General features: G+C 32.9%; 1 protein-coding gene across 1 annotated transcript; it reads left to right on the top strand.

Annotated features, from left to right (window-relative positions):
* The first annotated feature begins 104 nt into the window (after nucleotides 1-104).
* On the top strand, nucleotides 105-14,692 carry LOC130903910 (cystathionine beta-synthase-like). Its single transcript, XM_057816293.1, has 10 exons — nucleotides 105-300; nucleotides 2,617-2,726; nucleotides 3,811-3,978; nucleotides 5,112-5,293; nucleotides 7,168-7,254; nucleotides 9,671-9,956; nucleotides 10,012-10,195; nucleotides 10,256-10,390; nucleotides 11,909-12,096; nucleotides 14,476-14,692. Exons 1-10 carry the CDS (start codon nucleotides 179-181, stop codon nucleotides 14,556-14,558), a joined length of 1,545 nt encoding a protein of 514 aa, XP_057672276.1. The 5' UTR covers nucleotides 105-178; the 3' UTR covers nucleotides 14,559-14,692.
* The last annotated feature ends 1,718 nt before the right edge of the window (nucleotides 14,693-16,410 follow it).

Below are 16,410 nucleotides of genomic sequence, written 5' to 3'. Positions count from 1 at the left end.
TGAAATTTTGATTTAATCATGATAGTAGGACAGTAAATTTAAAAATAATTATTTGTTTTCCACTCTGTAATCGAATAAATCAAACTGGTACTCGCATGACGTCCAACTGCTGATTATAAAGCTTGTGAGGTCAAACCGACTGATTTTTCAGTAGTTTTAAGACAACTTCTTATACGAGATGAGCAAATACGTTTATAGATCACCATTGAACGACGCTTGTTGCGTTCCAAATAATGAACAAAAATGCCCATGGAATTCGAAAATCGATAGAAGTACAACCGTTCATACTACTAAAGATTGGTAAGAGGTTTTTTTCAAATAGAATTTTTATAATATTCAATTTCACATCGAATATATTGAGTAGTAAATCCGAAATTATCATTACGTTTTGTTTTCTTACATATGCTATTAAGATAAAAAAGTTTATAATAAATTTATTGCATTCGAATGGGTACAAATGTTGATTGTTGTACAGGAGTGATTCAATTATTAGTAAATAGTTGTTCAAAATTATTGAAAATATGAATTACTGCAGCTAAATTATTAGATCTTGCATCTATTGGAAGCAAATGATTATTTTATTTTTACTTTCAATCAATCCAGAGGCCTACATTATGTTTCTTCCATTGTAACCTCACAAGATTTTTCTGTAGAACCCATTATTGTGTAGTGAGTTATTTCTTTCAACAAGATGGTTGATCCTACTTTATCACATCCATCACCCATTGATATTGACGATGAATTTCTGTCTTTGACTTTAAACTCATAAAATAAAAGTCTCATTTTTCAGCAAAACATATTTTCAATGCATCTTTAAATGTAGGTAATAGCATCAGCTTTTCCAATCAATTTTTCTTGGATACATTCCAAAACATCCATTTTGATAATTAATTCATTAAATGTGGCTAGTAAATTTTCTAATGCGTTTAAAATTTGAAATTATTTAATTATTTGTTTCTCACTTCAATAATAGATAAAAAGTTGTGAAGAAAAATACAATAAGATAAGAAACTTGGCACTTACAGATATATAAGGCTATTTCTTGTCATTATATTAGATGGTAGGTCTTCGTATTACATACTAAAATACGGAGCCAAGTTTTTTATCACGGTAGAGCGTAAAATTACACGAACGCACGAATCCTACTCACTGCATTATAAATGCCACTTCCGAAAATTTTATTTGGAAAAAAATTGATTGATATTGATTGAACTTCTTAATTTTTGAAGTTTGTGTGCACTATTGAAATAATTATGAAAGACTGTTAAATTGTGAAAAATTGTTGAAAGATTCATTGAAAATAACCAAATTTGGATAAATGTTGATCAATATGTATCCTTCGATGTGCATCAGAACAAATGCTTCTAAATTGTTGCTGGTCTTTATTAACTTTGAAGAAGATTCTTTACAGGTAACCTGTATTGGTGGAATCGTTAATTAATATTGGAAAATGAAAGATATCACATGAAAAACAGTACATGTTATAATCCACTATCTCTCCAAATGCACATTTAATACACGAGTTTCATTTACGTTTTACTGGTTAGGTGAGTCTTCATCATCCACACCTACAATTTTCGCACCTTCTTCATTCACAAATATACTTAAATCATCGTCAATGCTTTCATGTTTTATTTATTATAGATACATTTATAAACATTTATCATAGAAACATATTCAGGAAATGATGAAACATTTTCATCGTAACATTTTTCTCTATTTTCTTCACTTCGTAAATTTTGAAATTAGGTCTAATTGAGAAATCTTTCATATCCTCGTATTTTTAGGACGCCTTTTTATCAGTTTCAACAATGAACGTTTTTGCTGCTTTTGTTTTTTGAATTAAACCTATCTCGAAGAGTCTCAGATAAAGTACAGGTTATCTGAAGTCTGTCGCTGGGACAGTTAATTCCCAGATCAAATTTTACTTTGATCCGTTTTTACGTTTCCAAACATTGAATCCAAGCGTAGTCAAAAATCATGCTACAGACAGGATGAATTCATAAGCAAAAATCGTGATTTTTGGTTCCGGGCCAACCATGTGCTTGGTTTAAACTTTCCTTGTATTTGGTGCTAGTTTGGCTGATTGAATATTTTGAACTCTTTATGGATACCGCTTAAGCAAAATCAGTCCAATTTTATACGTCTATTTGTTACTCTTGATAAAACCACTAAAGACATGAAAGAGGAAGGATTTTCAAAGTGATGAGACACTCAGAGTGATTATTACTCATCTTGGTTAAATTAGGTAAGGAGAGGAATCGAAATAACTAGAGAATTTGAAGAAAAGGAATTTGCTTTAGATGAACGCACGTTTTTACATGTTTGTGATTGCTATGGCTAAATATACAAATTGCAATATGAATTGGTTGACCACTAATCGTATTAACCAGATCCTCATTGATTTTTCTTCATATTTCGAAATGATTTTTGTAGAAAATGAGGACGTTATCTCATATGTAAACAAAGGTAAAGACGACAATTATTATTTAAAAGGGTTAAAAAGACTAGAGTTCGGATGTACCTGTTGAAAAATGAATGGTAAAAATGTGTGTTTTTGTTATGCGGGAAACTTTTCAATCAACCCTCTTAATTTCACGTTTCCTTCATTCACAGGAATGAACCGAGGCCGAAGATTCTTCCAAACGCATTGGCTGCAATTGGCAACACACCTATGATACGATTAAACAGAATTCCTCGACAAGAAGGCTTAGAATGTGATGTTTGTGAGTATATTTGCATTAAATACCATTCTCGAATATTTTTCAATTGTTGTTTTGGTCCACATTCTATAATCTGTGATTAAATTAACTGATGACAGATTAAAAATTTTGAGAGGTTATCAAAATAGCAACAGTGGTGATTGTTTCTGATGCTCACATACGCTGTAAACAGGGTCGGTTTGTGCTCCTATGGAAATTAAACCGCACCGAATCATCTCCATAAGCACTACGATCTCCAAAGCAGCAAAAGAACAGAACAGATCTCCATTGTTCCAATTCAGATAAACATGTGCAAAACGCAGACGTGCTTGCCGATGATCTGGAGTAAATTTTTCGTTTTAGGTGTGAGGTTATTTTCCAGTGTCCCTTGAAAGTTCTCTGTATAGTACAAGAGAACATGCAATGCAATGCAAGGCGCGATATTTCTTGATCAGAAGCATGCGCAGATGAAGTTCAACTGATTGTTTTTGATTTGCTGATATTACGTCTTCTACCAAGGATTTGTCAGTTATCTTATATTTTATTTTCCTAACGAGTTTGTCGAATGTTTCTTCATCCATTCTCAAATATAATTTTGTTGTTTTTCTGTCTAATTCTTCAGCTAAATCTAGCCTGTTTTCTCTTTTCTGTCCTTCAGACTCAAAAAGCAAGGTAGTAGCTGATCACTTTTCAATGTTTTCTTAGACTAGCTCAGTTATTTCAATTTTTAAGCCGCCTACAAAATCTCAAGTTAAATTTGTGGTTAGGAAATTGCTCACTTTTCCTGATGGAATATTGATTAGTAGTAACCATGATGCAAAGGCAAGAGACTTGAAATGAAATGAAATGAAACGAAAATATGATTAATAAAAAGTCACACTTTGGATAATTTGATTAATTTTTCCCTGATGTTGCACGAAAATTTTTTCATCCAGCTATACAGGAAGTAGATGCAAAAAACGACGAGCAGACAATTCAATATATTCTAAAATAAAACATATAATATCTCAAAAATTGTGATACAAAGAGAAAATATGTTTAAACAGCTTACGAAATATATGAAGAATTGATTGATTTACATTTGATTGAAGATTTTTGTGTATTCTAGATGTTAAATGTGATTATTTGAATCCCGGTGGATCCGTAAAAGATCGGATGGCACATAGAATTTTGGAAGATGCCGAAAAAGAAGGGATTTTGAAGCCTGGTTGTACCATTGTAGAACCATCATCAGGTAACACAGGTATTGGTTTGGCTCTGGCGGCAACTATCAAAGGTAAATTCGATTGATTCGATTCCCTTATGGTTCGTATATTGTTTTTGTAATACATAAGTTTAGGGGTTGTAGCAAATGACTTGGAGTAACACCAATGAGATTTCAGTAATTTTTATGTGAAATTATATACCAAGGCTCCAGTAGAATATTTATTCAATAAAATTGAAACTGAAAAAACTTTTTATGATAAGAATCATCAAGCTCCTCAAAATTCCGATTCATCTCTTCCTTTTTTTTAAATCTAGGAACACGAAATGAACCGATGTGACTAAATTTGACTGAAAAGGTAGCGATTCAAACTTTAATTGATCAGTTTTGGTCATTGCAATGACGGATGTGTGAGCTGGTGAAACAACACTTTCTCCTTAGCCAAATGCGGCTGTTTTTGCTTGATTTCTTCGCTTAAACTTTGCGAGTATTTCGCGAACTTAAATAATATTCACAGTTAATAGTTTTTTCTTCTTCAAGATAGTTAAAGAAGACACCAAGACAAAGCCTGCAGATAGATTTTCTTCTTTGAAGCCTGTTCTTTCTTTCAATCCATTATTTTGATTGTTCTTCAGTTTCGGGTGTGAAGTGGTGAACTCATCTGATGACTAATGAATCTTCCCTTGAAGATTCCTACACAAACATTAATTTCTTGGGGGCACTAGGTGCTGTGTCTGAAAATACCCAACTGGACGTCGACCCTACTTCTTTGAATGAGGTCAATTTCACTGTTCCAATTTGCAAAATAAACAAACTTTGACGCCAAGTTTATGTTGGAAACTTAAGAAAATTACTGTATAAGGCATAAAGAGACGATGCGGTAGATAATGGAACTAAAATAAAGACGCTAAATTTGAATAAAGAATCAGGGAATGTTCTGTATCTTTCAAGATACATGACAAACTAAGATCACGACGATAAATCCAGAAGAATTTTTATATTGATACAATTATGTGGTTTCACAGACAAATTTGTTGAAAATTGAGAATTGAAAGAGCAAAACTGATTTTTTTTATGGAAAGAATAAAATTGTGATCCCAATAAAGCAAATTTTTCGATCAATTTCTATTGTCCTAGACTTACTAATAGTCTGTTGATTGATGTGATCTTATTTATTGATTGAAGTGAATTATGTTTGTTCTCAGGATACCGTTGTATTATTGTTATGTCCGAAAAAATTTCCAAGGAAAAGGAATACGTCATGCGCGCTTTAGGTGCTGAAGTTGTGAGGTGTGCAGTTACAGAAAACTCTTTTTCACCAAACGGGATGTTTGGAACTGTTCACCGACTAGCCAAAGAGATTCCAAACAGCGTCATCTTCGACCAAGTATGTATAATCTTCTTAAGTTCTCGATAAAAAAACTTCATTTTTAATATTTGTTACTTCTTAGATATTTTGAGGAAAAACTTCAAGATTGCATCAGATTTAAAACAGGCATTTGAGTTTTTGAAAATGTGTCATAAGTAATGTGACAAGTAGATAGTTGCACCAACCATGGTATTATATGGTGATCCATGCCGTGTAAAGTTTCATTATTTAATAACTGATACTAATAAGTGGAAATTGATAAAAATTTGGTGTTTACAAAACACAATTACTAGTACAGTTTGGGTATCACCGATAATTCCAGGAATTCTTACTCAATTCAGTGTTCAATACCATATTTGAGTTCAAATTAGCTGCTCAACGTTATCTCAATTTTTTCTATGTATAACTAATATTTCCTTTTCCAATTTTCTTCATCAGATATCAGATACTTTTGCTCAAATAGATATTTGTATTTGAAACAAAGTACATTTTTTCATTGATATAAAAAACATCACACGATGTTCAATATATTCTTGGATATATAACTTAATTCGTGCGGTTTGTTAAGAGATGGCGTAACTTGCATAATATTACAACGTTCCAATATTCGGAACCTGCGTTGAAAAGCTCCTGTTGTTGTGCGTCTTTTCAGTATATGTCATACATTTGAAGCGTTCAGAACAATAACTTTTTTTGACTCAAATATGTCGAACTTTTTTCCTGAAAAAGTGTTTTTGCGGGGAGTTCTTCTTCATTACTTTAATATGAAGAAAAATGCTGCCGAAAGTCATCTTATTTTGGTAGAGGTTTATGGTGAACATGATCTAGCTGAGCGAAGGTGCCAAAAGTGGTTTGCACGATTCAAATGTGGTGATTTTGGCTTGGAAGACGATGAACGTCCTGGGCAGCCAAAAAAGTTTGACAATGAAGAACTGGAAGCATTACTCGATGAAGATTGTTGTCTAACACAAGAAGAGCTTGCAGAATCCTTAAGTGTCACTCAAGCAGCTATTTCAAAATGTTTAAAAGCAGCTTCATATATTCAAAAGCAAGGAAATTGGGTTCCACATGAACTCAAGTCGAGAGACGTCAAAAGGCGGTTTTGCATGTCCGAAATGCTGCTGGAACGCTACAGAAGCAAGTAATTTTTGCATCGGATTGTTACTGGCGACCAGACACGAGGCAATAATTTTCCATCATGACAACGCTCGACCTCACGTTGCTATTCCAGTTAAGAACTATTTGGAAAACAGTGGATGGGAAGTTTCACCTTAATCGCCTTATAGCCCAGACCTTGCCCCTTCTGTCTACCATTTGTTCCGGTCGATGCAGAACGCCCTCACTGGAATACGGTTCATATCAGAGCAAGATTTCAAAAATTGGCTTGATTCATTCTTGGCAGACAAACCGGCGCAGTTCTTTTGGTATGGGATCCACAAATTGCCAGAAAGATGAGAAAAGGTCATAGCTTCAGATGGGCAATACTATTGTACATGTTTTTCTTAAATACACATTCAAATTTTGAAAAAGCACCGCACAAATTAAGTTATAGACCAATATAGGTAATGCTAATAATAGGTTATGTTCATTTGATCTCGTGAGACTCAAAATATAATGAAAATATCTGTACTAGATGCACTTTCTCATTGCTGTAATAATCTTTATAAATAAAGAGAAAGAGCCTAACCATTATACAGGATAATTCATCAATTGGATAAAGTTCAATGTCTCCTTTGTCTTTTGAGATAACAATTTGAAAATTTTAAGGATTACAGCTATCATTAGTCTTCAAATTTTAAAATTATTTACAATCATAGAGGGTGTGCCATATCAAAGTTTCCTCAAATGATACAAATCGTTATAAAAATAATGAATATGAGATGTTTTTCCAGTTTTCTAATCCTGGCAACCCATTAACACATTACGATACTACAGCTGAAGAAATTTATGATCAATGTGATGGACAAGTGGATATGATAGTAAGTAAAACTGAGCTGAATTATTCTGATTTTTAATATTATTTTGATCTTCGTTTTCTTATCTAGATTTCATCACAATTATGATGAAATCGACAGCTTGTTAATGGTTAGTTCATACGGTTATTATACGTTTTTGAAGATATTAAGTATAAAAATTAAGTTCAATTGAATCTTGCTTTTCTTTGTCTAGTTTTTTGTCCAGGATATTACAGACAAACAGTAATCCTTTGACTAACTTTTATCCCTGACGACGCTCTTCACTGTTTATCACTTTTACTTTCGAAGTTGACAGGCATAAAGTTCAAATATAAATGCGAGAAATACCGGACAACATAGTCTTGTTTAGTGCCTTTACAAGGCTTCTCATTTAATGTCTAAAGAAATCTTCGAATCTACCAACAACTCATATTTGATGTGCATTTTGTACGGAATATTAGGTGCTCGTTAGCCTTGCTGTCATGAAGACAGAAAAAACAAGAGTTTTTGGTGAATCCACCTTGTAAAGGTGTGAAATGGATCTGCAGAAGCTTTCAAATGTAAAGCAAATCGTCAGTATATGCAGGTGTTCAGGGACTTGATGCAAAAAACTCGCGAGTGGGTCGATGACGTTAAAATATTGCTGTGATATCAGAAACCCCTCGTTTTTGAGTTATAGGCCTTCAAAGTTCCGAAATTTGAACTTAATTTTAAGTATATTCAAGTAACATAGAGGAAAATATAATTTCACACTACTGTCTGAAGGCTAGGGACGGCTCATAAGCAATGGTTAACAATTAACTTTCATAGGAACAACGTAACAAACTAAAGATAGCAGAAATGATTTTTTAATTGATTTTTTATCAAAAACTTAGTCTTGGTTTGACTCGATGAAATTTTTTTTCGTTGTAAGTGTTAAGGAAACAGTCCGACATAAAGAAACATTACTAAGAAAATTATCATAAATTGTAATCATTATTGATCGGGAATACTTACATTTCTAATTGTACTGCATACTGTTAAACATCGTGTTACTTACATTAGGAAAGAATTGAAATGTAGAAAAAATTAGTTTGTCAATCAACAATTTATCAAATAAAAACAAAAAAATATGATAACTGTTTGAATTCACTCGTTCCCAAAAAATATTGATTGTGTTTTAATAAATCTTGTAAGTATTTTCGATAAATAATAATTTTTTTCAGAATCTTCCTTTATGGCGAACTAACATATCTCCTAAACCTTTAATTTCATCGAGTTAACCTAAGAGTACCTTTTAGTGAGAATATAGATTGAGAAATAAATTTTTGTTAACTTTATTTTGTACAGGTAGTCCTTGTAAAAGTAACGGATTTTTAACTATTGAGCATGATCCACCCCTGGCTTTCGGATAGTAGTGCACAATTATTTACTCAGTCAAACACAACTACATGGATATACGTACTTATTTGAAAATTCATAATGTTTGAATGTATAATTTAGAAAATATACTTAAATATCAATTCTGATTTCGCAACTTTGAAGACCTATGAGCTGGAAACGAGGAGTCGTATAAGAAAATGCTTCTAATGTCATGTCAATTTTTTGCATCAAGTCTCGGAACACCCAGTATATTATATATAGGCTTATATGCTGACAATTTAGGTCCATACCCTTGTCATTTCTCTCTACTTCTTTCGATTCATTGCTTTTTCATTCCAGATGTTTCTCTCTCCAAGGTCTTCCTCAATTGCTTTTCTCCACCGTTTTTTTTTGGTCTAACTCTTCTCCTCTTGCTCTCTGATATCTTCCATGCAACTAGTTTCATGAGTCTGTCTATGTACATTCATTCTTAGTGATCGTTTTGCCTTTATTAACGTGCTGATTGATGCCTCATTGAAAGTGTTTTAATTTCAAGATTTGATCTTTTCTCCAATCATAACTTTGTCCGCTTTCCTCCAAAAATTCTTCTTAATATGTTTCTCTCCTAGATATCCAATTTCTGTTTAGTTTCATTCGTCATTATCCAAGTTTCGTGGGCGTTTGTCAACGTGGGTCTCAATATTTTGTTATAAATTCTAACTTTCCTGGATCTGGATATCTATTTCCTGAGTAAAACTCTTGCCTCAATTTCAATTTTGTATCGCATTTTTCAAAACAATGATGGGTCTTCTCTATAATTTGAGGTTATGTAAAAAATATGAATACGAAAACAAATCTTTCTATTACTTTCAGTTTTGCTACTCAAGTTTTTCCCATAGAACTTGTTTGTTGTACCACAGTTTTTCACCCTTCAAAACTTTCCCTTTTCCTATCTCAACCACAGACCGCACGTAAATCATTTTCCTCCTCATTTTTGCTATATTCTCTGCCTTTCACAAGTAGTTTCAATCGATAACTATTTTCTTTCATTTCTCGTTGGTATATAACAACAAATATCTTTCCCATTCTGTTTATTAAGGTTATGGGAGCTGGCACTGGTGGTACGGTAACTGGCATTGGTAGAAAATTCAAAGAAATATCACCACACACCCATATTGTTTGTGCCGATCCTTACGGATCTTCTTTCGCTTTACCAGAAGCAATCAACAAAACCGACGTCACTTTTTGGGAGATAGAAGGAATGGGTTATGAGTTTATTCCATCTACTTTAGACCGAAAAGTGGTCGATGTTTGGATCAAAGTAGGGGATAAAGATGCTCTTCCCATGGCAAGAAGATTAATCAAAGAAGAGGGATTATTAATTGGTACGTTAAAAATATTCCCCAAGATAGAACTTAATAGAATCAAAAATTATTCCAGGTGCTAGTAGTGGAGCTATGATGTGGGCTGCTGTACAAGCAGCAAAAGCTAAGAACTTAGGTCTTGGTAAAAAGGTAGTGGTCGTCTTACCAGACAGTATTAGAAACTACTTAACTAAATTTGTATGTGACCAATGGATGGAGGAAAGAAACTTAAAACCATGCGTCAACATTAACAATCATCCGTAAGTTGTTTGGAACATCAATCATGGAAATATAGCAGTTTCAATTATTTTCTATCATAGGTGGTGGAATACTCATGTAACTGATCTGGATTTTACTTCAGTACAAACTATTCCCGCGGATGCTTCATATAAAACTGCTTTAAACACTATGGAAAAATTAGGAGTTCATCAGTTACCAGCAACTAATGAAGAACAGTGAGTAATATCATACAATAATAGTGTAAATTATAGCTGAAACTACTTAGTTTGTTATTAAATGATAAAAAAGTTTATGTACAGAGTGTCTCGTCACAAAACACAACACATAGGGGAGCCCAAACTATGACGATTGGGGGGCAACTTACTTTCATACCAAATTGAATTCCTTCAAAAAAATATATTTTCTTTGTAACCCTTCAACTCAAAAATACTGTCGTAAACTATCAAAAACATTGAGTACTAGTATTGGATTGGATCATTAGGGGTGACCCAACCTCAACAATCTTTCAATTGATTCAAAAAATTTAAAGAAGGTTTAAAGGAGTTCTGCTTCATAATGGCGATTCAAATGCTTCGATTCCTGTCGATCAGTCCGTGCATCTCGAGGAAAACTTGGAATTGGTTCTTTGTAAATTAAAATATTAAGACCACGATTTGCACTGTACGGTGATTTTAAAATCTTGGGCATGTTGGTCGGACAACAAACTGGATTTTACGTTGAAGAAAAGAAACATAGGTGCTTCATCTTAAAGTACTGAAGCAATTTGGAAAGTCGCTTCCAAGAGATGGAAATTGCTTCAAATACTTAATAGCAAAGTTTGCAGGCCTCTCGGCGGTAAAAGTGTTTCCATTGGACCAGATATTGGACGGCTTATGGCTGATCCATAGCTTTTCAAAACCAATCAAAGAGAAGAGTGGATTGCCTTCAAAGAGGTCATAGAGAAACAAATTCCCTAACTATAAACAAATCGTCAAAAGATTGTTAAAAACATTCTAAGATTTAAGTTACCTAATGAGTTTCAATGTTCACTTTCATCACAACCACCTCGACTACTTTCCAGAAAATTTGGGAGATGTGAGTGAAGAGAAAACTGAACGATTTCATCAAGATATTGAGGATGTTAGAGTTCATTTTTCTCAATAAATCCAATACTGAAAAAGTTTATGTTCAATATTACTTGGTACGAACCGTGTAACTAGCGGCATCTATGAGAGACCAGAGCAGGCAGACACGTGAACATAATGTCAGATGTCCGTTCGGCAAAGATTGTACAGGAAGAAAAACCTAATACAACCCGACCACCTACAAGATGGTATGAAAGCTAGTTTTCATCATCCCAGCTGCAGATAAGCAACCATTTATCAAATACAGGATTAAGTCGTAACGTACGATGAAAAAGAAGAAGAAGAAGAAATACTAAAAGTGGTTATTGAACGAACCAATATTAAGATGACGTCATGTCGTCCCACGAAGTCTCGAGGTTCTTCGAGTCTTACTGTATGGAGTCTCTACATTTCATTTATACACCTTATATATATTTATTCATAATTTTGAAAAATTGGAATAAGATTTCATGAAAGTTATTGCGATTATTAACATTAATTTCATAAAGAAGATAGTCATAAATGAAGGGGTGTAAAATACGAAAGTGGAAAATCCACATTAGTTCTGAAAGCTCACTGCTTATAGTTCTGGAACATTCTAAAGATTAAATCATCGAAATTTACTTTTAGCGGTGTCGTTGGTGTGATTACTATGCAAATTATTGTTAATAAACTAACATCTGGCAAAATTAAATTGACAGATCCAATAGTGGATGCACTTGACAGGCTTTATCCTCGTGTGAACAGAACAGCTAATGTTGGACTCGTTTCAAGAATTTTGGAAAAGGAGTCTTACGTTATCGTCTTAGAAGTACATGGTAAGTTCCATAAAAGTCATCAAACGATGGATTGTTTTACTGAAAAATTACTACAATTTGATTTTCCAAACAACCTACTTGGAATATTATATCATTCATTTCAGTTATAATAATTAAGATAGTGAATTTTGAATATGTTTAACGACCAGAAATAACATACGGCGAAATCAGTTCTGAATTACCATTACCAAAAATGTTTTTTGAATAGTCAGTAAGTTGACTTCATAAGAGCTTTATCCCAGTAGTACATTGTTCCAAACTGAGTTGAGATTCATATTTCTCTGGTCAGTTCTTAAACTTGATATGACTAATAAAACACCTGTGTGGTAAGATATGGTATACCCTCTTTTTTGATTCCGATTAAAACCAATTTTCGACTTTAATCACAATAATTAGTTTGTGAAAAACCTTCGTTGCTTTTATTATAATTTGAAATTGAAATATGGCTACTATATCAAGAAATGATTAAGAAACAAACCCTAATTTTCAAAGTGTGAACAGAAATAAAAATGTCAAATTTGAAATTGACCATATTCAATAATGAAAAAGCTATCAAACTATCTAATAAATTCATTCATACACGTTTCGCAAATGAAAAAATTCTTCACAAATTTTGAATCCACAAGACACATAATAAAACTTAAACTTCTGTTAAAATGTCCCACCTCGTGTTCGTGGTTGTCATGAAGATTAGACAACTCGTGACCGAAGATTATGAAGCTCGGGGTTTCAATTATGGAATGACAAACAAAAAGAAAATACATATTCACAATGCATTTCAGTAAAAAATATTTTACACTTCAAACACACAACAAAACACTTAGAAAAACAATAAAAAATATCACATTTTGTATCTATAAGAGACTGATTTCACGAATTCAAATTCTGTTATTTTATTTGACTAACCTAACCTAACCTAATCTAACCTAACCTACTTAAACCTAACCTAACCTCACCTAACCTAACGTAACCTAACCCAATCTAACCTAACCTAACCTCACCTAACCTAACCTAACGTAACCTAATCTAACCTAAACTAAGGGTATTAGAAATTGTAGATTCTAATTTTTGGATTTTTCAACGTGAATCCGTCACGTGTTTACGTACCTTATCGTTTACCTGAAATATCCACTTGCTGAGTTGGCGCATCCTACTCGCAAGGGATTAAACACCGATCATTATCATCCAAAGAAGACATCCACGCTTATTTAAACTGCTTCCACTATAAATGTTGATCTCGATCGAGGTTACTAGCGCTTCAATGACATAAACTAAATGAATGATAAGCATTTGGAAACAAGGAACTGTTGATGATATTCATACTACTAACACAATCACACTGACTGAAGTGCGTTTCAATAACCAAGTTAGTTATATTGTTATGTTACCACGCTAGCGTTTTAGTGTACCTGAGGTGGAGCGCCAGGCGAAGTCCCCCACTGAATAAATCCTAGATCTGGGGGTCACAATATATAATAGACACCTGAGCAAACTAGATTTGGTAAAGAAGGTAGATTTATTAATATGATAGAAGAAAAAATAATGAAATATCTTATTCAGTGACGAAAACATCGAAAAGTTGAAACATCTTCATGATAAGAAGCGTGATATTGATTTTGCTATCAAGAAGTATGTGAATATTGTAAATAGAACCGTCGAATTGAATGTTTAAGGAGAAAATGCTGATAGTAGCTAATCACACATGTATTTATTGGATGCAGTACGACATGTAATGATGATGTTCTACAATCTGTACATATTACTGCATAATCTAGATGTTTTGGAATGCTTTTAACAGTTTCACTTGTAGGTTTTCAAATTTTTAACTGACTTATTGACCTCGATCATACCTTATATTGATTCAGTTGAAAGTTCGTATTCTTGCCTAAAATAATGGTATTTTCAGTGAAACTCCTTTAGAATGTGAATGGGATTTGATGGGAATGATACCGTCCAGTTTAATTTACCCCTCACAGATTCCATTTGATCCAAACATAGACAAGTGCAAGAGTATTTTGAGCTACAGACTCGCCAAATAAATCAATTTTTTCTGACCTCATTCATTAATAAAATATGGATTTTGATGTGAAGTTATCAGATAAGCAGAACAAAAAACAAAGTCGATGTATCATTTTTTTATGTCTTCAAGTATATATAACTGCATTCTTATTGTTTTTCTATTGGAAAATGAGAAATCGATTATGAATGGACCGCCGTGGAACCTGATATATCTTTATTAAAAATTTATATACTTCTAACATTTTTCTGAAACTAAATGTAAAAAACAATTTTTGCCTGTTTTTACCATGAAGATGCACATATTCGAATGCAACTTGTTTATAATAGCTCAGCATTTGATTTAATTTAATTTTTTTTTAGAAACTGGTACTTCTAAAATGAATAAATTTGTGGGAGTTGTAACTGCTCTGGATTTTACAAGATTCTTACAGAAAAACGAATAATTTGGGGACATGTGGTTTTACAATAATAGACTCTGAACTCTTAGAAGTAATGCTGATACTTTCATTCTCGTAGTCTTATATGTAATCTTTTATCTAAAGTTACTTGTATTCAATAAAAATATAAATAAAAGTAGTGTTTGGTTCTTTCTTCTACTAGTAACATTGGTACTTTTTCTATCTTCAACCAGCTGTCAGAATTTGTTTTAGAATCAGTCGATTTGTTTTCGATGGGCAAGTGATTGTGCATTTTTTGCATTGTAAAATATTGAGCCTTCAACTGATTACGAACGTAGAGTAGGTAGGTAAAGGTCATAGTCCGCGTTCCTTAGTGCAGCGATCTTTCTGAAATTGCTTATGAATTAGGCAAACGGATTCAAAGATGAAAAAAAAAGGAAGAGTCAGAATTTTTAATCTTTTAAAGAGCTCCCTGCAGTGAACCCAGCTATATTTTGTAGTTTGAAGATTCGATCAAACTGAGTTGCACCACATGTACCCTAGAAGGGATGGAAGGGCATAATAAACTGTTAAGGAGGTTAATAAGCTCAGTTCTTTGGAAACTGATCTCAGCGCAAAACAGAGGCTTTTAAGTTCTTAAATATACCAAAAAAATTGTCAACAACTAGCTCAGAGAGTTTCACGGTCTCAACGACGTTAATGGTGTTGTTATTTAATAAAAAAGGTGCAATTTATTTTTATAGGAAAAAATTATGGTTTTAGAAACGTTGCGACAGAAAAGATTAGGATCGTACCATGATTTTATGGTGATTAGGTCACTAGAAATGGTATTATGAAGTACCATGAGTTCAGGATTGCTCCGAGAGAAAATTCACAAAGAAATATATTTCACTGTTATCGTTGACAACAGAATAAACACAATAGGGCCCAGTACTGAGCTTTGAGGCACTCCAAATTCTATTGGTTGTATCGTTGTATCGTTGTATTAAGTTGACTTCTATTGGTGAGGTTTAACTTGCGAGAGGTGTTCCCCAGAAACAATAGTACTACAAAGAAGGGAAAATCACAGAAAATTGTTGCAGTTAAGTAATGTTGTTCAGACTGAAGAAAACATGGTTTAGGATGGAGAGTATAGTATCATTTATGCAATTTTCTACTAAAAATCTTGGTACTATGGGCGGAAAATGCTGAAATTCTCAGGAAACTTTCAAGGCGTATTTTGAAATTTGAAAGGAACGTGGCACTCTACATATCATCTCTTCGTTTAGTAGCATGGTGCTACGAGATTTTTTTTTTCAAATGGTAAAAGCGAATAATCCATTTTCTGTCTACGTTTTTATTTTTTTGTACGCAAATTTTAGACCAAAAGAAAGAACTCGTTGAACTTGATGATGCTAGGGGCCCTCTTTTTATATTTCTCCACATTTGTTGTTAATTAGACTGTATTTGTTCATAAATTTGATGTTTCAGAACATATAAAAATCAGTTTTAGCAACCAACGCGGCAATCCCAGTTTTAGTAGAATTCGTAAAATGATTTTAAGACTCCAATCTTATAATTCGGAAAAAATCAATTTCATTATAGCTACTTATTAATTTCATGTTCTAATTTCGACTGTATTAATTAGAAACATTAATTATTATTCATTTAATTTGATTTTATGGAATATATGCCAGCAATTATTTCGTTATCTTTTCTATTACCAATATTTTAAAAAATCATCCACGGTTAGTATATTTAATTTATTACTTTAGATATATTTTCAATGTCATATATATTTTTTGATAAACAACAATGGAAATTAATATCTAGAAAATCCGTAATTTAAGCACAATATAAATACAAGTGTTCTAAATTATGTAAATTGCTTTGAAGCTTATATGCAGATAGCTAAAAT

The sequence above is a fragment of the Diorhabda carinulata genome, chromosome 2 (genome assembly GCF_026250575.1).
Source record: "Diorhabda carinulata isolate Delta chromosome 2, icDioCari1.1, whole genome shotgun sequence".
NCBI classification, from domain to species: domain Eukaryota; kingdom Metazoa; phylum Arthropoda; class Insecta; order Coleoptera; family Chrysomelidae; genus Diorhabda; species Diorhabda carinulata.
Note: the sequence above shows the minus strand (reverse complement) of the source record. Positions and strands in the feature narration are given on the sequence as shown.